Source organism: Trachemys scripta, chromosome 10, assembly GCF_013100865.1.
Source record: "Trachemys scripta elegans isolate TJP31775 chromosome 10, CAS_Tse_1.0, whole genome shotgun sequence".
Lineage (NCBI taxonomy): Eukaryota > Metazoa > Chordata > Testudines > Emydidae > Trachemys > Trachemys scripta.
Window position 1 is genome coordinate 31,222,502 of NC_048307.1, and position 25,264 is coordinate 31,247,765.

The 25,264-nt window shown below is 48.9% G+C and overlaps 3 protein-coding genes across 8 annotated transcripts in view; 1 reads left to right on the top strand and 2 right to left on the bottom strand.

Annotated features, from left to right (window-relative positions):
- Positions 1–1,788: 1,788 nt before the first annotated feature.
- Positions 1,789–6,262, bottom strand: POLR3K (RNA polymerase III subunit K). The gene is made up of 3 exons (XM_034783928.1): positions 6,118–6,262; positions 5,682–5,769; positions 1,789–3,366 (listed from the first exon to the last, which is right to left on the bottom strand). Exons 1-3 carry the CDS (start codon positions 6,226–6,228, stop codon positions 3,239–3,241), a joined length of 327 nt encoding a protein of 108 aa, XP_034639819.1. The 5' UTR covers positions 6,229–6,262; the 3' UTR covers positions 1,789–3,238.
- A 50-nt stretch (positions 6,263–6,312) lies between these two features.
- SNRNP25 (small nuclear ribonucleoprotein U11/U12 subunit 25) lies at positions 6,313–15,949 on the top strand. Of its 2 annotated transcripts, XM_034783930.1 has the most exons (6): positions 6,313–6,453; positions 7,082–7,172; positions 8,592–8,697; positions 9,185–9,259; positions 11,202–11,264; positions 15,234–15,949. In XM_034783930.1, exons 1-5 carry the CDS (start codon positions 6,337–6,339, stop codon positions 11,254–11,256), a joined length of 444 nt encoding a protein of 147 aa, XP_034639821.1. In that variant the 5' UTR covers positions 6,313–6,336; the 3' UTR covers positions 11,257–11,264; positions 15,234–15,949. The 2 variants fall into 2 exon arrangements, with proteins under 2 accessions (XP_034639821.1, XP_034639822.1); XM_034783931.1 differs by lacking the exon at positions 11,202–11,264.
- Positions 15,950–16,702: 753 nt separating this feature from the next.
- Positions 16,703–25,264, bottom strand: part of RHBDF1 (rhomboid 5 homolog 1) — a 96,536-nt gene continuing 87,974 nt past the window's right edge. For all 5 annotated transcript variants that reach the window (XM_034783924.1, XM_034783925.1, XM_034783923.1 and 2 more), the window contains 7 exons: positions 25,081–25,181; positions 23,641–23,704; positions 22,704–22,798; positions 22,313–22,388; positions 20,253–20,353; positions 19,760–19,913; positions 16,703–18,061 (listed from right to left, as the gene is read on the bottom strand). In XM_034783924.1, coding sequence (XP_034639815.1) covers positions 17,642–18,061; positions 19,760–19,913; positions 20,253–20,353; positions 22,313–22,388; positions 22,704–22,798; positions 23,641–23,704; positions 25,081–25,181 — 1,011 coding nt within the window. In that variant the 3' untranslated portion in view covers positions 16,703–17,641. The remainder of the gene's footprint in view (positions 18,062–19,759; positions 19,914–20,252; positions 20,354–22,312; positions 22,389–22,703; positions 22,799–23,640; positions 23,705–25,080; positions 25,182–25,264) is intronic.

Sequence of the window (25,264 nt, forward strand, 5' to 3'; positions counted from 1 at the left end):
CACTGAACGATGAATATGGAATTTGTATGCTGCTTTCCCAAAATCATTTCCTACAGCAGCATCTTAAATGTGCTACTTGTAGAATGTACCAACTGGTTACTGGTCAGGTATAACCTCACTCTCATAGGTGCCACTTTCAAACCTAGTTGAGTGTGAAAGGGAAGCTCCAAGGACAGAAGCCCCAAAGTGGGGTGCCCCTTGCAGCTCTTCTTTCACGGCTGTATATGTTTTTTCAGAGCACAGCTGTAACAAGAGATTTTTGTTCTGAATGTTCTGAAATACCTTGCAGCACCTTAATAAAGGCTTGCAGAAAAACTTTGGAGGGAGTTTAAAAACACCATCAAATTCACTTTTCCCAATTGATATAATTAAGGTGATGACAGTATCAGGAAACTTTGGCTTGCATAAAATATTAATTAGTTTTAAGATTAAGGTTCTAAATAAGTAGAAACTAATGATAGTTTAAATTTAGAAAATCCAACACGGCTGACCAAAATGGCAGAGATGGGGATAATGCAGTTCAAATTTAGGTAGTGGAAAGTTCTAGCAAACAAGATGGCATCAGAGGGAGGAGCTTAGAAAGGTCTAGAATCCAAGATGACATCGGGGAGGAGCTTAGTTATCTAAAAATAGGATAATGTAAGAGGGGAAGGAGCAAGTCAGGAAGTAAAAATATGCTAATAAAAAGGAACGGATCTAGACAGGAAGAAGAAATATGCTAATATCTGGAAGCAGATTGGCTGAGCCAGAAAAAATATGTTAATGAGTTGACTTTGAGCGAGCAACCAGTATGTGAGGCAGACAGCCAGCAGGCTGAGACTGTAGTGAGTTAGACATTAGTGGGTTCGACAGCAGACCTAAGAAGAGCAAGAGTGGCAAGACATCAAAGGAAGACAGCACTACCTCGGAAGATCAAGAAGCTTCAAAGATCATCAGCAGAATTCTAAGGTTGCCTTGGCAACAAACAACTGCCTGCTAGCAGCTACCGTGCCAGCAGTAATGGCCAGCAGCAGCAACCGCCATTACCCCCCAGCTCGAAGAGAGACCACAACTGTAGAGACTACACTCCCTAAAACTAAGACAGATCAGAAGGACCTAAGACGGTACAAAGGGAATTTTCAATATAAGGGTAGGTCCACACTACCTGCCCGATTCGGTGGGTAGAGATCGATCTTCTGGGATCGATTTATCACGTCTCATCTGGCCGCAATAAATCAATCCCAGAAGCTCTCCCGCGTCGACTGCGGAACTCCTGCTCGCCGAGAGGAGGAAGCGCTGTCGACGGGGGAGCTTGCCTGTGCCGGGTGGACCCGCAGTAAGTAAACTTAGTTCGATCTAGGAAACGTCGACTTCTCGTAGCTGAAGTTGCGTTTCCTAGGTTGATCCCCCGCCCCAGTGTGGACCAGCCCTTAGTGTAAGTCTGATCTTCTTTTCTACTTATCATTTAAGAATGTATAGGTCTGTCTGTAAATAAAGCCGGATGCCTGTGTCTTGAGTGAGATCTCCCCTATCCGTCCTGCAACCATTTGGCCAGCATTTGCAGGATGTTAAATTTTAAATGTTTAGTATTAAGTGTTAATGTTGATGCTAAATAAATGTTTAAATCTGTGAATATGGTAATGGTTTTTCATTTGTGTATATGGGATCCCTATATGCATGTTACATTGAAACTACTGTATTTCCTGTATGTCTTAGATATCCTATATAGTCTGTCTTTTTATTTTTTCACGCCGCTTTATTGTACAATTCTTAAATGTAATTCTATTGTGTTTTATTAAATCCTATGTATTTTTTTTTGCCTTATTAAACCCACTGTAACTTCTATTTCTGTAAAATAAATAATTATTTTGTTTTCAAAGAATTTCTGCTTGTGTGCCCATCCTTGAGCGGAAGGCTGTATCCGTGTCCTTTCAGGGGTTAGCAAGACTAGCTTGCTCTGGGGAGCCCTCTGCAGGTAACACTCTGGCAATTCCTTTAGGGCGGGCCACAACCCTGTTACCCTTTTGTTAATTTAAAAGCACTATCGTAGGCTAACTTAATTGGCATCTAAATTTTAGAGTAACACAGCACTGGGAAAAATTACATTACACTGCAGTTCTTTCTAGTGAAAAGTCACCTGGTTACTTGACACTGAATAAATATTAAAAGGAGAACATCTGTCTATATTGAAATGGCACTGATTTAACTTTAAAGAAGTTGAAAAGCCAGTTTAGTAAAACTACAGAAGGACACTCTTAATTTGACTTAAAGCTGGCTTATATTAACTCCCTAAGGAATCAAAATACATCAATATAAGTTAGGTTTAAATCCTACTGTGTATCAACACAGGGATTTGCACTGGTTTCACTAGTTGCTGAAGGTTTTTTAAACACACCGTTAGTTAAACCAGTGCAACTTTGAACATAGACAAGGCCTCTGTTTAAAATAAGCCTGAAAAAAGCACTGTGATATCCTTAGAGTCCAGCAGTCAGGACCTTGATTTTAGGCCTTATGAGATGGAAGCCACCTCCACTCACACACTGGCCCCATACCATCCAGGGACAGGAGTTAAATATTGAAACACAAAACTAAAATGACAATTCCTCTCCATCACTCTGATCATGCTCCTTGTATGCTGCATCTCTTTTCCCTCATCTTTCACCTGTCTTTTTTTTTTTTTTTTTTTTTTTTTCTTTCATTCATAAGCAATCTAGGGCAAGGGGACAGGCTTTGTCAGCTTTCTGTACAGAGCATAGTACAACAGGGCCCCAGTCCTGTGAGTTCAGTACTGATCCAGGGGAAGCATCACCCGCTGAAGCAATAGTACAACGTAAACATTTTATTTGTCTGTTTCCCATCTAGATACTGACCATTCCTGCCAATTTTAACCTGCAATCTTAGATCACAGCTGAGGTTAGTAATAAACGATAACTTAATGCATCCCTATAAAAGAGCAGCATTGCAGTGGGAACTGCTGAATAAATATATTTTTGCATATAATCTCTAAACAGAGGCAGTTCTTTGTTCTAACAATGTTTGCTAGCAGGAAAATGTGCAGTATATACATAACCTTCAGCCCCTGGACCATCAGATTATGGTGAAAGCCTGCACTAGCAGCAGCCAGTGTTAATTTAACATCATGCAACAGCTGGAACCAGGGACACTTATTTCCATGTTACCATCTTTCATACAACCAAGCCGGGAAATTTTCAAACAAACAGCAAAAACGATACTGAAGAAATTAAATCTGAAGCAAAAATTAGTCCCTCCACCTGTGGCCACACTGGGTATTACAACACTTATAGAAGGTGGTCATGGGCTCATCAGCTGATCTGGTCTGAATCTGCATGAAGTAGGCACGAGGATGCTCACACTTGGGACACGGCTCTGCAAAAGAAACCAGAAGAACTACAGTGAGTACAGATCCCAGGGCTAGCAAAGCACTTCTTCGTTCTGCCACGGGAGCTCACTTCTAGAGCTGCTCTATCTGAAGGGCTAGAATTCAGCCTTCCACAATCTATTCAAGAGCTATTTCAAAATGTCCAGTGGCTCACTTTTTACATGATGGGAGAACTTAAGAGGGCCTTCAAGGGTAGATCAGTAACTCTGGCCACTGTCCTTGAGAACACTCCCTAATGCCAACAGATTTAACATGTTGAGGACTACCTGGTTTCTAAGATATGGGGGGCACTATACATACAAAATGATGGGGTCTAAATTAGCTGTTACTACTCAAGAAAGAGATCTTGGAGTCATTGTGGATAGTTCTCTGAAATCATCCACTCAATGTGCAGAGGCAGTCAAAAAAGCAAACAGAACATTAGGAACCATTAGGAAAGGGATAGACACTAAGACAAAATATAATACCACTATATAAATCCATGGTACACCCACACCTTGAATACAGTGTGCAATTTTGGAAAAACTGGAAAAGAATAACTAAGAGGGGATATGATAAAGATCTAGAAAATCATTACTGATGAGGAGAAAGTGAATAAGGAAGTGTTATTTACTCCTTCTCATAACCAGGGCCAATGGGGAGGGGGGGCAGGAGGGCCATTTGGCCTGGACCTCAAGCTCAAAGGGGACCTCAAATTTAGACACTTGTTAATTTTTTTGGCATTTGATAAGTTTCACAATTTGTTTTTATGCGCATCCCTATCAGACCAAAATGTGACACATACTCTCATCTTAGAGCTGCAAATTTAAGTAAATAAGAGATGTGATTTGGTAAAAGACATCTTTTTTTGTTAACTGATATAGATTTGTCATATTAAAAGTTAAAAATATTCATAAATATTAATATATGGGTTCTGATGGCACAAGATTAGACCGTGATGACCGTGTCCTCTCAGATCAGCTGATTATATAAACAAACCACTACTAGTGGCTGGTGCTGGATCAAGAGCATGTTGAAAGGTATAGAATTGTTACATTTTAGTGTCTTTATAGTTTTACATCTAGTTGACTAAGGAATTATTAATGTGTGAGAATTCCTCATTATTATCTTCATACGGTAGCTAAAAGAGGCGACTGGTTGGTTGGTTGAGCCCTAGCTTGGTAGCTTGGCCATCATCATAGGCTTTCGTAGTCTATAGGCCCAGATTCAAGGTGAACATTCGTGAGGACAATCTTGTACAGTGAGTTTTGTGAGGATGCACGTTTGAAATTTTTGGACATTATCCCTCTGTCTGTATCGTGTCTGTGTTTACTATATATATATATATGTCATCCCTTTGTCTTCAGTTCAGCCTGTTATATCATATCTTGCGTGCTTGAGTTTTGATTCAGTGATGAGGATAATAACCTGACTGTTTCATTTTGTGTTCTTACTTGGTATTTTAAGTCTTTTCACCATTTGTGTACATGTTTACAGTAGAAGATTTCAAGCGTAGACAAGCTACTTATTTACAGCAGAACATTTCAAATATGGTTGGCTACATGTTTCAGCTCAGTGGTTTGAGCATTGGCCTGCTAAATCTGGGGTTGTGAGCTCAATCCTTGGGGGGCCATTTAGGGATCTGGGGCAAAAATCTGTCAGAGATGGTACTTGGTCCTGTTGTGAAGGCAGGTGACTGGACTCAATGACCTTTCAAGATCCCTTCCAGTTCTATGAGATAGGTATATCTCCTGCTGTAACAGCAGTTACATTTTGTAGTTAGCTTGCATTGTATTTTTTAAATTGTGATTTACTTTTTTCTAGAGTCCTCATTCCTCCTTTCCACCTTTTTCTCCACTTTTGCCTGACTCATTTTCGTAATTTGTATATCATCTGTGAGCTCCCTCTGAAACTCTTTTTTTGGTGCCTTATTTTGTTTTCATGTGTCGTCATATTTATTATGGCTAGGGGCCTCAAAACCTGGAAGTGTCCCACGCCTCTCTGGACCTCTGAAAGGGCCTGCTCATAACTCTGATGGCCAGAAGCTGGGACTGGATGACAGGGAATGGATCACTTGATAACTGCCCTGTTCTGTCCATGCCCTCTGAAGCACCTGGCATTGGCCACCATCAGGATCCTGGGCTAGATAGACTGTTCTTGTACTGGAGGGAAGCTGGGAGCCAGCTTGCCAGGAGCTGTTCCCTGACTCAGCTTGTCCCTCATGCTCTGGCTCGGCTTCCCGCCATGCCAGGAGCGCCCAATGTCCCCAGCAGTGGGGGAGCCAACCAGGCATCCTCAGCCGAGCCCCAAGGGCAATGCTCACCTGCCGTGGAGTCCACGTTCTCCCACGCCGCAGCGCCACCCAGCACGTCATCCACCTCCTTCAGCTTCGGGTACTTCCGGCTGCTCACCTGTGGGGCACACAGGCCGTGAGGCTCCAGCCAGCCCCAACCCAGTTTTCACCCAGGCAGCCTGGGTGGGAGGTACCTCCGTCCATGGCATGAGCCCCGCCCACAACGGCCGCGCCCCGCAACGACTAACTCCGCCCCCAGCTGACCCCTCAGGCTTGGCCCCGCCCCGCAGCGACCAGCGCCGCCCCGCCCCCAGCAGACCACTCAGGCCACGCCCCCAGGCTCTGATTGGTTGCTCTGCCCCAGGAGCCAGGCTTTAGGGCCTGGCAGTCCCCGCCCACCGAAGCACAGGCCTCGCCAGGGGAGGCGGCAGCAGCACTGGACGCTGCCACCAGCAGGGGGGGTTACCTTGCGCGTGACGTTGCGCACGTAGGGACACGTGGTGCAGGCGAAGCGGTGGCATCTCGCGCCTTCTTCAGCCACCAGCACGTTCCCGCAAGCCGGGCAGAACAGCAGCATTTCCGCTTCCGGGTTACGTCGCAGCCCGCCTCTTCTTTTCTCCGGGTCACGGGAAGCCCCGCCCGCGCTCAGGCCCCGCCCTCCTGGCGAGCCGCGCGCGGCGGGCTGATGGCGGAGCCGGGCCCCGAGGAGGAGGAGCTGGCGCACGCCGAAGTGCTCGAGCTGTTCCAGGAGGGGCTGGCCCGCCTCGTGCAGGACCCGCTGCTCTGCGACCTCCCCGTGCAGGTGCCGCTCGCCCCCCGCGCGGAGCCCCGTCGTCCTAGCAGCGCCCAGCCCCGCCCTCACCGGCATTGTGCCGCGTCACTGCACTGCCCCCCCCCCGCCCCCTCCCACACACACCCCGCTCTGGGGCGAGCCGGACAGAAGCTGGGGGGCGTGTCCCGAGCCCACGTGACTGCCGGGGTCAGGGCCCTGGAGAATGGGGGTGGTTGGGTGCGGGTTGTGGGGTGCGCAGGGCCCTAGAAATTCGGCAATGGGGGGTGCAGAGCCCTGCAGAATGGGTGGTTTGGTGTAGGGCGGAGCAGGGCGCTGGAGGAACTTGGGGGTGCAGGTGGGTTCAGGGCATGGGCAGTCATGGGGGGGGGGCAGAGCCCTCGAGAAAGGGAGTGGGTGGGGGAGAAAAAGCCCGAGAGAAATGGGGGTGAGGAGGCAGGGCTGTGGAGGTGCTAGGGGTGTGGATTGGGGGCAGGGTATGGGGGGGGCAGAGCCCTGGGATGGGGAGGAGGCGGGCAAGGGGGCAGAGCCCCATGGCTGCAGGTATCAGATGCTTTGAGTCACACCACTCAGAGTGCTAACAGGGCTGTGTGGAGCAAGGTACACCTGGTGGTTCATCTGTCTTTAACTTTCTGGACAGGTTACTGTGGAGGAAATCAATTCTCAGATTGCGCTGGAGTATGGCCAAGCCATGACTGTGCGGGTGTGCAAGGCGGATGAAGAAGTTATGCGTAAGTCCCTGACATGCTTCTCGCCCCACCCACGGCACCCTATGCTGACTGTCGGGGTTGTGTTAGGAGTCTCTCTGGGTAGGTCTACACTGCAATAAAAAGTTCACAGCACTGAGTCTGAGTCCAGGTCAGTTGCCTCTGGCTTGCATGGCTCAGGCTGTGAGGCTAAAAATTGCAGCATAGATGTTCAGGCTCAAACTGGAGCATGGGCTCTGAGACCCACCCTTCTTGTGTGAGGGTGCCTCCACAGATGCCCGTGCTATGGGTCTTTTATTGCAGAGTAGACATATCTAAGATCACACTGATGGCCTGCCACAGATCACTGGCCAGATCTTTGACCTAAAGTGAAGGGAGGAGCTACAAGCCAGGAGAAGTGGGTCTGCTCCCATGTATTTGCATGTATGCATGACATGTATTTGTCATGTTAAATGGCACACATGCAGGGACCGTGCTGAATCATCTCCCTTGAAAATCTCAGGCACATCTTAGAGCTCTGGAGCATTGGTCAGTCAGAAGCTGGAGCGGGGGGAGAGTGGTAGATCTAGCTGGGGTAGTTGCTCGCAGTTAAGTGGCACTGGACATGTGTGCAGCCTCCTACTGAAGCCAGGCTGAGGTGGGGTTGGATCTGGGAAGGACACAGAGACCAAGGTTCAGTTCCCATATCTTCTTTTGCCACTTGATCTAGTGCCTACCCCACCACTTAGCTCACTGTGAGGTGACCTTCCCTAGCCAGTGTAGGGGTGGCATTGATGGGCTCTGGGGAGGAATTCCGTGCTTGGTGAAAGAAGGCTGTCTGCAGGGGCTGGGTTTTGAATGGGATCAGAAGGTTGAGGAGTTCTAGGAAATTCAATCCAGAACACTTAAGTATTGAGCCAGCTAGTAAGCCAATCCAGCAGGTGCTGTGTCTGAGGTTGGGCAAACCCCGCCACATGGCACCCTACCATGGTGATATTGTGAAAGGTGCTAGATTAGTAAACTCCTTGTCATGCAGGGCTCTGAATACTGCCAGCAGGGTATCAGAGTGCTGTAGCTTAGTGCCTTCTCACCAGGCCCATGCAGCCCAAACCATTTTCTGAGTCCGACGCACAGGGGCCTAAAATGCTGTGATGCAATAAAGTAAAAAACTCCTGTGTGATACAGCCAGGCAGACTCATCCCTACCTCACTTCTCACCAGCTGCCAAGCTGGCTTTGTATCATCCAGTTCCCAGCTCTGTGCAGTTGTGGCACAGGCTTTTGGATTGGAGCATTAAGGAAAGCCAGTCCTAGTGTTGCTCTTTATTCTCCACAAATAGCACAAAGCAACTCCACTTAAAGTGCAGCTTCCAACAGCTGAAGGCGGGGTCTGGGAGTTGGAACTCTGCCTCCCTTTGGACTGCATCTCTGGGGCTATTGCCAGGTGACAGCCTTTTCCCTTTTAGCTGTAGTAGTGGTACAGAATGCCAGTGTCCTGGACCTGAAGAAAGCCATCCAGCGATATGTTCAGCTGAAGCAGGAGCGGGAAGGGGGCATACAGCACATTAGCTGGTGAGTTGGGGGCTCCCCAGGGGAAAGAGGGTGCTATGGGCAATCTGATGCACCTTGATACTACCGTTTCTCCTACAACAAGAGGAGTGTAAAGCAGCCACCCACACAATCATGTTCATTTTCTTTTGTCTCTGAGGCGCGTAAATCCTGGCCTTCATTTGTGTAATCAACCCAAGAGACACAACTGCAGGTGGAGTCCCTTGTAAAGCACATGTGGGGCACTAAGAGCCTGAAGGCCCTAGCTGCTCAGTCACTCCACTCTGGACTGACCTGTGATAGCTGGGAACAGAGCGGTGGAAGGGCAGGCCACATACAGAGCAGGATTTCACTCCTTTTATATTTCGGGTACCTCAGGGAGCAGCACTTGCGCTCACTGAGTCATGTTCATTGCTGTCCCCTCTGTGCTGTCATCCTTATTCTCTGATCCTTTGTGGGTTGCTGCTGTTCCTGCTGCCCTCTGTTAAGTTACAGAATTTTGCCTTTACAGGACCTACATATGGAGAACGTATCACTTAACCTTTGCTGGAGAGAAAATGACAGATGACAAAAAGAAGCTGCGAGAGTAAGTAGCAGGATTTTTCTATCTTCACTGAGCTTGTTGGGACTAGAAAGAGGCCTGGCTTGATCGAAGTTGTCAGATTGCATGTCTGTAAAACGTTTATGCGTGCAGGGGCTGGTCTTGTCCCTTTGATTCTGGTTAGATTTTCCAATAGAAAGCTTGAGAAGTGTGACTGCATTGCCTCATGGAGTGCTCCCAGGGTTGGTGTCATGTGAGTGAACTAGCTGCACGTCTCTCCCTGACCTGGGGTCAGGCACGTGTTTTCTCCCTGGGGGAATCTGTGACCAGTGAGATTGACCAACAGCCTCCTTAAAACAATGTTTTTAGCTAACCACTGCAACAAAGCAATGAGAGAAAGGGAGATTTTCTAACAATAAACAGCCAACACACGTACTGAGTCTCATCTAGTCTTATGATTTTCTATATGCTCAGTTAGACAGGCTTTCCTCTTCAGTTACAGGAACAAAACGGAAGCCACTTCTATTCCTCTAGCCGGCCCAGAACCTCCTGTGTCTTTGGGTTTCCCATTTGGGTTCCCTCTTGTTCAGACTATTCCCACAAAAGCAGGCTAGAACCATTAAGGCTACTTCTCTGGCTTGGTCTCTTAATGAACCTCAGTGGAAGTGATTTGGTGACTATTAATAGAGGGTTCTCTTAGAAAGCCCTCTCTCCATAGGTTGGTCAGCTCCGCTATGCAGGGTGAAAGATTCTGCCCCACTTATGATACACCACTGACAGATCTAGATCCAACATTTATAATTATTATTAAAGGACACCCCTCCCCTCCCCCCGTCTCAGTCCCTGTTTCTCATTCTCTGGGCTGTCCTCATAGTGTGTATAACAATACAATATGTTGACTTGATGTTTCAAAGTCAGCAAACCTTGAAGTTCAACAGAGCAGCCATGAGTCCTTTCTCCTGGTGAAAAAGCTATTTCCCTGATTCGCAGTTACCGAGAGTAGGTTCTGCATTTCCCAGGCTATTGCTGTTTCCAGAGCACCAACCACAGCTATGCATGGTGCTTCCCAGATAAATATGACACACACTCTGCCCTGAGGGGCCTCAGTTTAAATTAGCCTGACAACACCATAGATGCCAACAGACCAAGGGAAAAAGAGGCAGGGGGGTTATTTTTCCTCAGGGAGCAGTGTGCATGTGTGGTGGTGATGGGGCTGGGAGGGCAGAAATTAGCTGGGACCGGGGTAAGTCAGTCTCTTTTTCTGTTGTGATTTAACGGGCAGTGAGGCATCTAGGATAAGATGAGGACAGGGAGCAGAGCAAGGACAGAACCCTGGGATGGGGGAGGGAGATGTGCCACTGGTTGAGAGGCTGAAGGGAGAGGTAGGATGGGAGTTATGATCCCACAGGAAGAGGGAGTGAAGAGTAGAAGGCAGCAAGCATACCAAGGATGAGAGTGGAAAACAGGCTCTGGCCCTGCTCAGTGGTATGTCACTGGGGATCTAAGTAAAGAAGTTTACAAACCATCCCAGCTCTACACACACTCAGTAACATGAGGAGAAGGGAGCAGCGCCAGCACCTGCTGCATTCTCTAGCTATTACGCACACTCTGGCACTGGGCACACTGGAGCCAATCAGATTGGACAAAGAAAATTGGCAACCTCCGTGCACAGACTGAAGGGAAAAGGCTTGTCTCCTACTGTGTACAGATTGGTGGGTGCAAGAAATACCTTCGCTACAAAAAAAAAAAAAACAACCCTCCAGCCCCCTCTCCACCAACACTGCCATGCATGCATGATTCTCCCACTGGGGACAGGATGAGAGAGAATGAGGTGCATGTGATAGATGTTAGTCACGTGTCCTGCCAATAACATGGTGGCCGTGTCTCTCCTTTAAAGCATGGACGCTGTCAGGTGAGGAGGAGTGTGTGGGCTGGGGGCATATAAAGGTTTGTTCCTGGGCATATAACAGCACAACTCTCTATGCAGGTACGGCATCAGAAATCGCGATGAGGTCTGCTTTATAAAGAAGCTTCGAAAGTGACCTGTAAGGTATGTCCTAAAGCTTCCTGCACACATTCTGTAAGCCTATATCTTCATTAATCCAGGACCATAGTGCTTGTGCTCATGGAGGCCAGCGCTGCAACTCTCAGCTCCTGGAGTGCTCAGAGTTGTTGCTGTATCCCAATCACATTCAGCCGCTTGGCTTGTCCTACTACATTTCCAGGTCTCAGTCACATAGGCTGGAGTGAGACCAAGTGGGCAGACATGTTTCATTGTTAGGCACTGCAGCTGTTACTGATATCAATGGGATTAGTTACCTCCCCCCAATAGTATTTTACAGCTAATAAATACTGTTCTCTAAAGTAGCACTTTAATTTATAGTTAATGATTAATTCAGTGCTTATATAAACCACATAGCAAGAACACAACTAAATCAACCTACATGTTGAAAGCAGTGGAAACAACTGGTTCAGGTATTTAATAAATCACCCACTGTCAATGGAGTTCATGCATTTGGTTAATGTTGATATAGTTAAAAAAATTCTTGACGCATTTCCCAGATATCTTTAATTCTGAGCCACAAGATTATAGTAGAACAGCAGTTCTAGTTCAGTTAAGGTCAAGAGTCACCTACTATTTAAAACACACCTAAATATTCTAAAATCCACAGGGCGACTTGAATTGTTAGAAATTTCTGTGCCTCGTGGAGACTGGTGCATTCAGAGTAGGGTTAGTGGTCCAAATTTGGGGTCATCTGAGGAAAGTATCTCCTCCCTAAATATCAGCTGTTTACAAAAATCATCTGGTGTTTTTTTTTTTTTTTGTTTTTTTGTTTTTTTGCCCATACTCGGGGCTCAGACTTGCTTCTTTATAAAGCAGACCTCATCCTGATTTTTGATGCAGTACTTGGAGAGAATTCTGCTGTTATATGCCCAGGAACAAACACTTTTATATCACCCAAACTGGCGTTGCTCCCCCGGTTGTATCCCCTACCCATTTGGGGAATCGGTATTGAAAAAGTTACTGAGTAAAGTACCCTACTCCAGCATGGGTTGGCCGAAAGAGTAAAATGCATAAGGGCAGCAATCCTAGGGCTCTGCTGAAACCAGAGAGTTTGCAGGCAGAGTGTTGTGATAGTAACTGGGTGGCTCAAGGGGTCATGCTGTGGAAATTGAACCTGAGCTGCACCCATGTACTGAGAGTGAGCCCTTCCCTTGGCAGCTGTCAGAGAATGCATGTTGTACACACTAGTTGCTCTCTACCTGCATTCTGCAGGGATCCTTTTGAAAGTTTGGCCCTGAGACCAAAATTTCTGGTTGAAGAGCAATATTGTCAAGTGCTCTAAAATCCACATGCAGCCTCGGTTTTAGTTTAGAAGTATTGTCAAGGAAATTAGTGTTAATTAAATACAGGGCAGATGAAAGACTCTAGTAAGCAATAAGGATAATGAAATCCTGATGCAGGCCCCACCACCCTTTTCCTGTACAATGGGACTGAGTGTGATCAAAGAAAAGCAAGTGGCTGGGCCATTTAGTCAAGGGAATCCTGATACACTGCCCACCTAACATGAGCTGCTTCTAACACTTTCAGATTCTTAAAACTTTTGGGGGGCAGAGACAGGAGGGTGGGAGTAGTGAGAGAGGAAGGGAGGTGGTGTCAGAGCAGTGCCAGAAAGTTGGGGGGCGGGCGGGGGGGTTTCAAGCTGGGCACTCTGCCCTTTTGCCTACCTTTGATTCTTAGGGCTGTGCTCTGGCATAGCTACTGAGGGGCCAGCCCACCACCGGACAGCAGCTTTTAGAAGTGTCAGGACCCATCCCAAATGCTATTTTTGAAAACCCAGTTTGATGGTTAGAGCTTGGATGAAAAACTGGGATTCCAAAGATGTAATTATACTAATTTTTCTATGATCCCTCCATGAACAAGGGATTGTCCTCAGAGACCTTTGCTTTCTGGGTGCACAGAAGCACTGACAGAATCATAAGGGAGAAAATTTAGGCACCTTCGAAATTCTTCAGTCAACCAGAACTAATGGAGGCAACTGGGGCAGAGGCTGACTCTTTCAGACCTTGAAACCAAAGTCTGAACAGATCCAAAGGTCTAGCCTCAAGGGCTTCCTTAAGCAGAGGACGTTGCAGACAAATCCGTACTTGTGGGCGCTGGGAGTGAAGGTCTGACAGATCAGATACCAAAAAGCAAGTGGCCTTCTCCCAGACACTTCAGGTACAGTAACTCCTCACTTGAAGTCGTCCTGGTTAATGTTGTTCAATTAGAGAACATGCTCGTTTAAAGTTGTGCACTGTTCCCTTATAACTCAGTTTGGCAGCTGCCTGCTTTGTCCACTGCTTGCAGAAAGAGCAGCCCATTGGAGCTAGCTGGTGGGGGGCTTGGAACCAGGATAGACGGGCAGCCCCACTATCAGCTCCCCGCTCCCCTAAATTCCTTGTGCAGTAATCGTGCAGCAGACTATCAATTGCTGGCAGTTCAGCTGTCCCTCCACCCACCCCCCACCTCCCCCGCCATGTGCTGCTCCTGCCCTCTGCCTTGGAGCTGCTCCTGGGGGTCTCCTGCTTGCTGGGGGGGGGGGCAGACTGTCAGGGTGTCCCCCTCTCCCCTGCCCCCCACTTACCCCATCTCCATAGAGAAGGGGGTGGGGGGGGCAGAGGGAGCTTGCTCACAGCAGCTGCTCTCAACTTACTTAAAAGGAGGCAATGCACATCTCTCTCTCACACGGGGGTCTGCCATGCTGTCTCCTCGCCCTCCATTTGTTCTGCCTTGTAGAGTGTGAGGCTACTTTAACAACATGTTAACCCTTTAGGGCTCAGCAGAGTACTAGTTCATCATTTAGCAGTAAGCCATTCCCTGGGAAATATCCCACTTTCTGATTCCACCACCTCAACCAAGCTTCACAATCATTATTGTTGTGTACAGTATTAAATTGTTTGTTTAAAACTTATACTCTGTGTGGTGTGTGTGTGTGTGTATATATATATATATATATATATATATATATATATAAATGTCTTGTCTAGTGAAAAAAATTTCCCTGGAACCTAACCCCACCCCCCATTTACATTAATTCTTATGGGGAAATTGGATTCACTTATTTCACTTAGTCACATTTTCAGGAACATAACTACAACGTTAAGCAAAGAGGTACTGTACTGTACATGGGTGTCTGATACTGGGAATACTGCTCGGCAGCAAGCACATCTTTTAAACCCCAGCTTCCTTTACTTTTTCGGTTCCACCATAGCCCGGAACCAGAGAGAAACCCTAACTACACACTATGAGGGAACACTGATTTTTTTGGGAGGAAACAAGACTCCAGCTCTGAGGAGACCAGAGTTCATGTCCTTCCAGGCACACAAGTGGAAGGAACTGAGGTGGGGAGGGCATTCTGCCTCCTTCAGTACCTCGGGGAGACTGAGGGGCAGTGGTGTTAGTAAAGGCACACAAGGTGGCATAGTACCCATAAGTGGGAATATGCAGTGTCACTTGTAGAACTAAATGTTCTGTAATGGCACAGTGCACCGCTGGGCAACCGTAAATCTTCATTAACATAGTTAAAATGCTTTGACAGTATGAGTATTTTCAACAATGTAACAAGTGTATGGTGTGTGCTTACTAAACAATTCCAGTGTCTGGCTGGCATTTAAACTAGGGTGGCCAAAAGTGTCAGTCTTGGTTGATTAAAGTTAGGCACCTAAATCCATATTCCTGCATCTAATAAAGTAAACTGGTTTTCCAAATGCCAAAGGAAGCAGCAGCATTGCACCACCAGGCTGCTCATCTAGGTGCCTAACTTTAGTTACCAAGTTACAAAAATTTGTTTTGGTTTAAATGCCAAGCTCCTAGTAATTGATGTAGGAAACATTGTGCCTGATACCCTAGAACAATCAAGCATCCTGTAACTATAAATAAAACACAGCAACATACACCACTCTGAGTGTGCCCAGCTGGCCTGTGGAAATCATGGAGGCAGAAGCAATATTTTAATTTCTAACTCTTTGATTACAGCTCCAGGCACAGCATTCCCTCTGCCTGAAAAGGACTAACTCAAGGCTGTTACTGCAGCAGGACCAGCCTGCAGATTCAGCATCTTTCCAGAAGAGAAACTTGTGGCATTTCAAAGAAGAGCAAATGGAGGAGGCAATGAAAATTCTCTTATAGGTTAGTGTTTGAATGTGGTGTTTGCTTTTCCTGTGCCCTGGCTATGAAGGACAAATGGTGCATTTTGATGCTTTTCAGAGCCCTCTGAAGTTCTGTCTGCCGGAACTTGATGCCACCATGGGCACAACCACAAATAAAGGACTAAGCCTAATAATTTAGGCAGCTGTCTTGATCGGACTTTGGTCATGAGGAAACAGACACTGAAGCAGTCCAGACCACAGAGGTGGTATTGATCTTGAGTTACTGCTAGCTTAAAAAATGAATATGGTGAAAGCATAGAGCATTGCCTCTAAGAAGCCATAAATAGTGGCATGAGGCCTTGAGCCCAGAAGATGAGAATCAGACCAGCAGCAGCTAGAGAGCACGCATGTAGTCAGAGGACTGGCCTGTATGAAAAACCAAGGCGTTTGTGCTTGCTCCCTTAGTGAGATAGGCAGGATGTGATGGTCTCGAAACAAGGAACTGGCACCTATAAAACAAGATGAGGCAGCAGCTCCATGTTGCAAAATGGCAGCCTATGTGTGTTTAAATACATTTAATAAAGATGGTGTGATGGGTTTGAAGGAGGAGTAGAAGGTGTATAGGATCAGGACCTATACTGGTCAATATTCATCCTGTTCCTACAGCAACTGAATCACTACCCCATCAACTATGAGAATTTAAACATTTTGGAAGAATTCTCTGTGAAGGTTCCCACCCAGCTGTACCACCTTGCTAGAAAACCTCTGAAGTCCAGGATATCTATGGTAGCATTCTCTGAAGTGCTTCCAATTCCACATGCAGGGCCAGTTAGAACTGCAGGGGCTCAGTGTGCAGATGAGACCATAGTGTAGGGAGGAGGGTTTTAGATTTATTAGGAACTGGGGAATCTTTTGGGAAAGGAGGAGCCTACACAAGAAGGATGGGCTCCAACGAAACCACAATGGAACCAGACTGCTGGTATGTAAAATTAAAAAGGTTGTAGAGGAGTTGTTAAACTAAGGGCTGGGGGGATAGCCAACAGGTTCAGAGAGAGACATCCCTTAGGGGAGGAACAGGGATGCTCTATAGCAGTGGCCCCCCAAACTTATCAGGATCATACCCCCTCTTACCTCTGTTTCCCCTGAGCTGGGGGGGTGGAGCCCTGGGCACAGGGCCGGCAGCTGGATGCCACTCCCCATAGGGTTGGCCTGAGCCCCAGCTGTCATCCCCCCTCCCCCCCAAACAGTCATTTAAGCCCCACAGTTTGAGGACCTTTGCTCCATAGCCTAGTAAAGAGGAGAGGACAGACGTTCATAAGATACAGATAGGAACTAGAGAGAAACAGGACAGTAAAAGAGCTTTAGGACTGAATAGGTCCCTTTTTAATCAGTTGTGCCAACCTAACAAAAAAATAGAAATGCCCAGGGCTAGTGATGGGACAGGCTCTGAGTTACCACAGAGAATTCTTTCCCAAGTGTCTGGCTGGTGGGTCTTGCCCACATGCTCAGTGTCTAACTGATCACCATATTTGGGGTCAGATTGGCAGAAATCCTGGGTTTTGTACTGCAAGCAAGTTGATACAGGGCAATTAAGGTGAAGGGAGCAAACAGACATGGTTCACCATGAGTACGGGTGAGTCTAGCAACAAGCAGCTGATGATGACACTGATTTCACATAAAAAGCCATCACCAGGTGGGGCATGTAAGGCTTGTCCTACTGTCACAAAGGCTCAAGGTTTAGCCTACAAAATGGTGAGCCTGTAAACTACCATAGAGAATTCATTATGGCAACTACTACAAAACAGTAAAGTCGAATCATCCTGCTGGGACTGTGAAACCCTAAGACATGGAACCTAACGTTGCAGCCCGAGGGAAAGGATGTGGCCAGTAGGTGCCTGAGATTGCTTTATCCTAAGCACATTCAAACAAATGTAGCCATAGACTGTGCAGAATAGTTAACAGTAGCTAAAACGCTACCTTTCCATTTAATCACCACCTTAGCAGTAGTAAACAAATCTGGTTAAAAATGTAGTATTAAAGTACTGTAATAAAAATATGGCAGCAGAAAAGGTTCAATAAATTGAACAAGGCACAATTGTTCTGTTTTCAGAAAATGTGCAGATCTTCTGAGATAAGGCAAAATAGGTCTGCCAAGTGCTGACAAAACAGTTTAAATTAACCATGGTCAGGGTTAGATGTGTCACAGGATGAGAAGTTTTGTCCATGTGGAACTGGCCCAGCAGCTGCAAAGACAATCCAACTCCAGGACCTGCTCGAGAAGCCAGTCTTTGCCTTTCAATGAAGCTGTGCGTCTAGATCATATTTCTCACAGAACTTGTCTGTGAATGGAATACATGTGAGGAACTCACACCATTCACACTTGATCGGATAGAAATAGAACAGAATCACCAGTCCTGAGAAGAGTCCAATGAAGATGAGCTGGAACACTATAATCTGGCATCGCTTCCGATATAAATCGAATTTCCCAAAGCTAATGTAGGGCAGGAAGGCAAAGGACAAGAAGAGGCCACTGATGAATCCCGAAATGTGGGCAAAGTTATCAATCCAAGGCAGGAGGCCAAAGGCAAAGAGGAAGAGCACCACTGCCAACAGCTTGAAGAAGGCCCTCCATGGCCGTGCCAAGATCTGCCAGCTCTGGAAAAGTTCCACAAAGAGACAGGCCAGGATTCCAAACTGGGATCCTGCAGGGCCCACCTGCAGGAGAAGGATGACACAGGTTACAGTGAGACAGACCAAACCAAACCTGCTATTGATTGCTCCTGCCGGGTCTCAGCTTCACAGAGGTCTCTGTCTTGCTACCAGCCACTGGAATGCTCCATGTCAGTGACACTGAGGAGCTGCCTCATTCTGAGTCAACAGCTACCAGGGGAGCCATTTTCTACTTTGGGGGGGGGGGGGGGGAAAGTATCTGCATCAGGCCTTCTGCCAGTTTGAGTCAGCCCAAGCTCTTGTATGGTAGCATTCAAGCAACAAGCATGCTAAACAGCCCAAGCTAGATACTAGTATCCAGTGGTGAGGAATAGAAGGTATCCTCTAGGCCAGTGATACTCAGACCTTTGTGGTTCAGGAGCCAAATTAGCTATCAGCATTACCCAAAAGAGCCACAGTAGTGTGAATTCATTGTTTCATTTATTATAGTGCTATATATTCTCACAGCAGAATGACAGACCAAGTATATTATTATCAACTACAGTTCGTTAACATAGTAAAACATCCTGATTGTGTGATTTTAATTATTACCCAATCTAAGTTATTAACCAGTGTTTTAATGTCATGTGCTGCAAAGAGCCCCAGGAAACACACAAAAGAACCACTTGCTGCTTGCGAGCCTCAGTCTGAGTATCTCTGTTCTAGGCTCTACCATTCTTCTAAAATGCATCAGGACATCAGCTGGGAGCACAATACGACTTCAGCTGCTGGATACAAGATGGGAGCAGGGAGGCAGGGGTGGAGGAAGGTGTGGGTGTAATGTTTTATGTGCTTCTCCTGCCATGACAGGCTGTTTTAGTTGTTTGCCCCTTTTTCCTTGCCATGAGAACACTCAAAGCCTTTTAAGGCAGTGACCATTTGTGGAAGAGTGCAGGTATATTGCTCCTACCTGCAGTACAAACATGCTCAAGCTCATTTTCAGGGGTAAAGAGAGGGCCATGCCTAGCTGGGTAGTTCTGGAGACAGAGCCCCTAGGTGGTGGCAGCAGCAACTCCCATTGCTGGGATTCTGTTTAAGGCCAGTTCTACAATACAGACCCATATCAGTCTAACTATATCGCTCAAGGATATGAAAAATCCACACCCCTGAGGGACCTAGTTACACCGACCAAACCCCCAGCGTAGACAGTACTATGTCACCGGGAGATTCTCCCATCAACAAAGCTACTGCCTCTCGGGGAGATGGAGAAGCTTTCCCATCAGCATAGGAGCGTCTTCACTCAAGCGCTACAGCGGTGGTGCAACAGCTCTTGGACATTAGCTATGGAGCTCTCAGTCTCAGGTCTGTCAGGGGCCTGGGCCCCTGCACTACGCTAACTCAGGATGGGCTCCTTATCATGCTGGGCATCTCACTGCCTCCTCAGAACTGTAGGCAGGGCCCGGCCTCACTCCTGTTTCTTGGGGCCATGTCCTGAAAGGGCGAGACACTCAGAGGATCGGTCACTGGTCAATAGTGCTGCCCTCTGCCTCACAGGCCAAGGAGATGCAGAGATGGCCCATGACAAAAGTGGCAGTGGAGGCTGAAGCGCCAGGAGCTGTCATCCCGCTCCTCATCCAAGTGGTGTCCACAAAGGAGGAGCTGGACCAATCTGGGGTCCCCAGTCTGGGCTGTGCCAGGGCTGGGCGATGTAGAATTCAGTGCTCTCAGCAGGTAACTGGGCCTGCTCGCCTGCCAGAGACCTACCTCCGCTCTGTAGGGCAAGAATATTGCACTGGCCAGGTTCCCAGTAATGCCACTGAGCAGATAGATGATGGAGATGCGATGCCAGCCTGCCAGCTTTTCCAGGTCTCGCAGGATGGTCATCTGGAAACAGACTGAAACCAGGCAGTGCAGGATCCTACCAAATCAGGAGAACACCAGAGCTGAGGCAGCAGCTACTAAAGTCCTGCGCAGTCCTGCTCTGTAATCCCTGCCCTCTGGCCTGCCTCCTGCATGCACTTCAGTCCATGGCCCCAGCGAGCACCTGGGCCAAGGACATGAAATATTTGTAACTTATTTGAGGTGCAGAGGATACTGGCCCCCTGCTGAGCACTGCCTGTAACACAACCAAGCAGGGATAACCACTCCCCAACCCCTGCAGGAAACCAATGAGTACCATACCCAGACACCGACACCTCTCCCCCCCTCCCTCCCATAACAGTGTCAGACACTGGTTTGTTTTTGCAGTGAGACTTACCCAGCGTGGAGGAAGAGGGAGAGCCACAGGCGGTAGAACTGGTCAGGAATCTCTGGGTTTAGGAAGGGCAGGAGGCCACAGACATCATCCATGCAGTGCACCTAACAGAGAGCAAGGTCAGCTGGAAGCCCCGAGGGTCTATGGGGAGGCAGTCACACTAACCATGCTGCTGGCGGTTGCTGGGAGACGTACTGCTCTCTACTCCAGCCATGACAGTGCTCTGCCAGGGGCTGAGGCCTCCAGATGGGCATGGTCAGGGCTGGGGGAAGCATAAGGCCATAAACACCTCAGTTTCATAGACTGCAAGGCCAGATGGGCCCACTGTGATCATCTAGTCTGCCCCCCTGTATGACAAAGGCCAGAGAAGTGCCCCAGAATCATTCCTAGAGCAGATCTGTTAGAGAAACATGCCCTCCACCATGACCCCATAATAAGTTGTTCCAATTACTCTCACTGTTAAAAATGTACACCTTATTTCCAGTCTGAATTTGTCTAGCTTCGGCTTCCAGCCAATGGATCATGTTAGACCTTTTTTCGCTAGATTGAAGAGCCCGTTGTTAAACATTTGTTCCCCATGTAGGCACTTACAGATAGTAATAACTCCTTAAGACCATCACTATAAGGCAGGTTTTCTAATCCTTTAATCATTCTCATGGCTCTTATCTGAACCCTAATTTATCAACATCCTTCTTGAACTATGGACACCAGAACTGGACGCAGTATTCCAGCAGTGGTTGCAACAGTGCCAAATACAGAGGTCAAATAACCTCTGGTCCTAATCAAGAGTCCCTTGTTTATGCATCCAAGAACTGCATTAACACTTGTGTCTGGGATGACTCACCTGCCTAGGTCTCTAGAGAACTGAGCAAGGTTCATGAGCATGTCCTAGCCAGTCCCATCTTCATGTGCATCTACACTTGCTTACACAGCTGCTGGGATTCCCAGTCCCCACATGGCCAGCAAGAGGAAACGTATTCCAGGGCTGTGATGCTGTACTCCAGCAGGGGCCAGAGCATGGGCCTGTATTGGACTTTACAGGGATTTGACACCCACCTCATTGTGAATAGGTAGAGTCATACCAGATCACGATGCACACAGTGCCCATGGGGTACCTCTGCCCAGAAGCACTATTACTCAGTTCCTAAAGTGACCTGAGAGGCATAGCAAAACAGGCACCAAAACACAAAGCCTACAGGGCTCAAACATTCTCTTCACCCTCCATGTTACCTAGCGACCCATAATAGCCAGCTCGCAGGCTGGAGGCTGAAACCTGGCTAGAATGCAGGCTGGAATATGCTGCTCCCTCCTGCCACACAAAGATATTGCTCTGCCTGTCTCATTGTAATGTGCCTAGTGCCACAGAATCTAGGCACCTCTGCACCGGTATCACATGGACTGGTCCAGGGAAGCCAGTGTAGCTGTGTGACTGCACCCTACAGGAAGATATGCATCTTCCCCCTTCTCACATGGGACAGGGGGAGCCCACTCACCTGACTTCCTGTCAGTGTGGGAGCCTCCGTATGGGTATCAGTGCTCTGTGCACCTGCCCTAAGTTACTCCCTGCAACTCTCCAGTTACCCTCCTCCCCACCACTCGCACAGAGCAGGGAAGTCACATTCTCCTCTCTTCATGGAGAGGAAGCAAAAAGATCACACAGCACATCATGAGCAGAACTAGAACCAGGATTCTGGTACCTCGCTTTTACCCCCTCACACTCATTCCTGAATCTCCCCCAGCGCTGGGGGGCTGCCTGCAGCACAAATCCTGCATTGGTCTCCAGAGAGGGAAGAGCGTTGCCTTCTCTAACCTATCTGTGGCTCAGAGCCAGGCCTGCCCACCTGCCCCCATTTGAATAAAGGCAGGAGAGCTCTGTGGGCAGTGCAGCCTCACATGGAGCCCGCTGTGGGGAAGGAATGCTGCAAGCTAAGGGAAGGAATGCTGCAAAATCTTGCCCAAATCTCACCAAGCCACTTGGAGGAGACAGGGGAGAGGGAAAGAGAAGAGAGAGGGGAGGGAGGAGTGAGTGGTCATGAGAACCTGCCCTGCAGCCTTGGCCGTACCTGGGAGCAGAGCGTTGCCTCCTCATGGAAATAGCCCCGCATGAAATCACAATACTCTCGGGATGTTATTTCACACCTGGGGGGGAAAAGAGCAAGATTCATTTGTGCTGTTAGGAGCACCTGCTGCCCTCTTGGAGCCAGCCTTGCTCTGCAGGCCTCAGACCCCCATATACCCTAGCTCTCTAGATACACAAGCCTGAGTTGGTTCCATTTCTGTCCGATTTCCCTTTCAAAGTAGTGTCCTGGGCCGCGCATAGCCAGGAGACTACCCTCTGCGGAGAAGAACAAGCCCCCTGTGCCCACATGCAAATCACACAAAGTCTCTGCAAATGCACCGTGTGCCTCATTCTATTTGCAGCCCTCTGCGGAAGGGCAGATGGGTTCCCATTACCTTCCTTTGGTCCCGATACAGCAGGGCCTGCCTGTGATCACGCAGTCCATGTGAAGGTGGTTGGTATAATTCCCGGCGCTGTTTTTGGTGCAGATCTGGATAACAACAACAAATGGAATAAGATGGATGTGGGAACCTTTCTGCCGTCTGCCATGTGGGGAGGGTGCTGTGGCCATTCTCTGAGCCACCTGTGACCAGGTCCTGGGAGGGGCTGGGGCTGGGGCTGTGGCCACGTTCTACCTCCATCTGTGATTTGGCAGAGGAGCGGTTAATGGGGATGCACCCGGGTTTGCAACAGAACAACCTGATCATACTTAAATTTTTAGCTGCCAGTTGGGTGGCCCAGCCAGCCCCCTCCCCAAGATGGGCTCCTAGCAGCCCATGCAGGCTCCTCCCAGTTACAACAGTTCCCTTGGCTTCTGACTGGGAGAAGCAGCCTTAACAGTCAGCCCTCAGGAGAGGGCTCAGCAGGCTGGCGTAGCGTGGTGAACGCAGGCCTGTCTCCTGGCCTGGCGGCTTTTCCCCTCCCAAATACCAAAGTCAGGTCAAAGATTCAAAATCTCAGCTACCCTAGTGGTAGCTGTGGGCCAAGTCAGCCCCCAGAGCAGGCTGGGCCCCACACTGCCCTTGCCCAACTCTTCCCTTTCTGAATCTCCCGGCTCTGCAGGAGGAAGCATCTTCTGGGGCTGCCCCTGATCTTTCACCCTCCCCCTGCACACAGCACTGATTTCTGCCTGGGGGCCTGGAATTCCCACTGACTGGTCAGTAGAGGATGTGCAAAGCATCTCTATGGTGATGAGGTGAAAGACATCGGGCTGAGGCCATCTCCAGCGCCTCTGTTCCTTGGGCAGCTGTCAGGCTGGAGTGCTCGGCACCGTCTGTGCCAACCCTGGCCTGCAACTCCCTGCCCCCCAACCGTGATTCTAGCAATGCTCACCGGCCACTTGGTGATGTCATCAGGCCATTCATGGGGATCCATTGATGCTGGCTGCTCACAAACCCTGAGGCAACAAAATCCAACAGATCAGCTGGACAAACCAGGCAGCAGCAGACAGGAACAGGCCGGGGAGGAGAACCCCCCCACTTCCCAGGAGCCACAGCACCATGCTGCTGCCACAATCCCCAGGGTTTCCTCCAAGCTCATGTGCAATGTCTCTAGGATAGAGCTGAGGACAGGTTAGGCTGGGTCAGGGATCGCTCAGGGTCAGATTGTCCAAGCTGCCATTGGCAGTGTTGTGCCACAGGGACCAAGGCCTCCGTACTGAGAGAACTTGTCATGGTGCTGTGATGCTGACTGACTGAAGTGCAGTCACTTGAAGGGGCACACCTCGACTTCCTGGTGCATTCGCTGATTCTACCAAATCCGGCATCTGGGCCACTTCCCGAGCAGCGAGCTGGCTGGCCAGCTATCTGACAGAGCACCCAAGCTCTGCCCTGTCTGCCAGCTATCAGACTCCTCTCCACACAGGGCCAGCCCCACACCCAGCTGCCAGCAATCCCCCAATGCACATTTCCCCCTGCACAGGGAGTCCCAGGGAGATTCTCAGGAGTCTGGATGCTCCAGGGAAATACATGGCTCCAACAGAGGGCAGGGTGGAACCATAGCAGGGGAAGCGACAGGCTAGCTGGATTGACTCCCATGGTTTGTGGGCTTCTGTGGTATTTGCCATAGTCACAGAGCTGCATGCAGGTGGGGCCCGTGTGGCAGGAAGCAGCTAGGAAGGCAGGGAGACTGCAGAGCTGGGAACGGGATGGCATGCAGGGCAGGGGCAGTGTGGGATGGGATGGCTCAGCAGGGTGAATTCCAGCAGTTCTGAGCCAGGCACAGAGGAGCTCCCTGCCTGGACACTGCTGGGGGCTCAGGGAGAGCATCAAGTACAGGCAGACAGCAATGCCCGAGGGGAGAGGGAGCGGAAATCAGACCAAGTATCCAATTGGTCTCTGAGCAGCACCACCCTCTCCCACAGTCCCCGCCCTGTGCCGTTCCCCGCCCATTGACACTCCACCCCCCTTCCCCACCTCGACCTAGTGACACCCTGTGCCCGCTTCCTCTACCCAGTGACACTGCCCTCACCTGTGTCCAGCAGTTTGCCCCATGGTATATGAATGTATCAGAACCTCACAGCATATTGGGGTCAGAACCTCATCATGCTCCTTCCTCCGCTCAAGGCCCAGAGCAGTCTCCTTCCCCAGCTGTGGATCTACTCCCCTTGCCCATTCTCCAAACAGCCTCTACTTCCTTAAGAAGCCCCAGGAAAATGAGCAGTCCCACCCGGCTCCACCCCACGATGCCTCTGTCTTGTTGCTCAGACATAGCAGCCCCTGGTGCTCACCAGGCAGAGAGAGGCTGAGCTAGGCCTGAGCCAGGAATGCCTACCTGGGATCCTGGTGACAAACAGATCCAAACTGTCTCTTGCCTCCTGCCAGTGTTGGCGTGCTGGGGTGGTGGGGCCACTTGACCCACACGGCCAGGGTGGACTGTGCAGGAGAGAGCAGAGGAGGCACGACTGATCACCACAGGGCCCAGGAGCCCTAGGAGGCAGAGGCATTCACAGAGACAA

Excerpts from the sequence above, each read along its gene's own strand:
- POLR3K (XM_034783928.1), bottom strand. The coding sequence starts at position 6,228 with ATGCTGCTGTTCTGCCCGGCTTGCGGGAACGTGCTGGTGGCTGAAGAA. Across the intron at positions 5,770-6,117 it reads TGCGCAACGTCACGCGCAAG|GTGAGCAGCCGGAAGTACCC; the intron begins GTAACCCCCCCT and ends TGTGCCCCACAG. Across the intron at positions 3,367-5,681 it reads GAACGTGGACTCCACGGCAG|AGCCGTGTCCCAAGTGTGAG; the intron begins GTGAGCATTGCC and ends TTTCTTTTGCAG.
- SNRNP25 (XM_034783930.1), top strand. The coding sequence starts at position 6,337 with ATGGCGGAGCCGGGCCCCGAGGAGGAGGAGCTGGCGCACGCCGAAGTG. Across the intron at positions 6,454-7,081 it reads TCTGCGACCTCCCCGTGCAG|GTTACTGTGGAGGAAATCAA; the intron begins GTGCCGCTCGCC and ends CTTTCTGGACAG. Across the intron at positions 7,173-8,591 it reads GGCGGATGAAGAAGTTATGC|CTGTAGTAGTGGTACAGAAT; the intron begins GTAAGTCCCTGA and ends TTTCCCTTTTAG.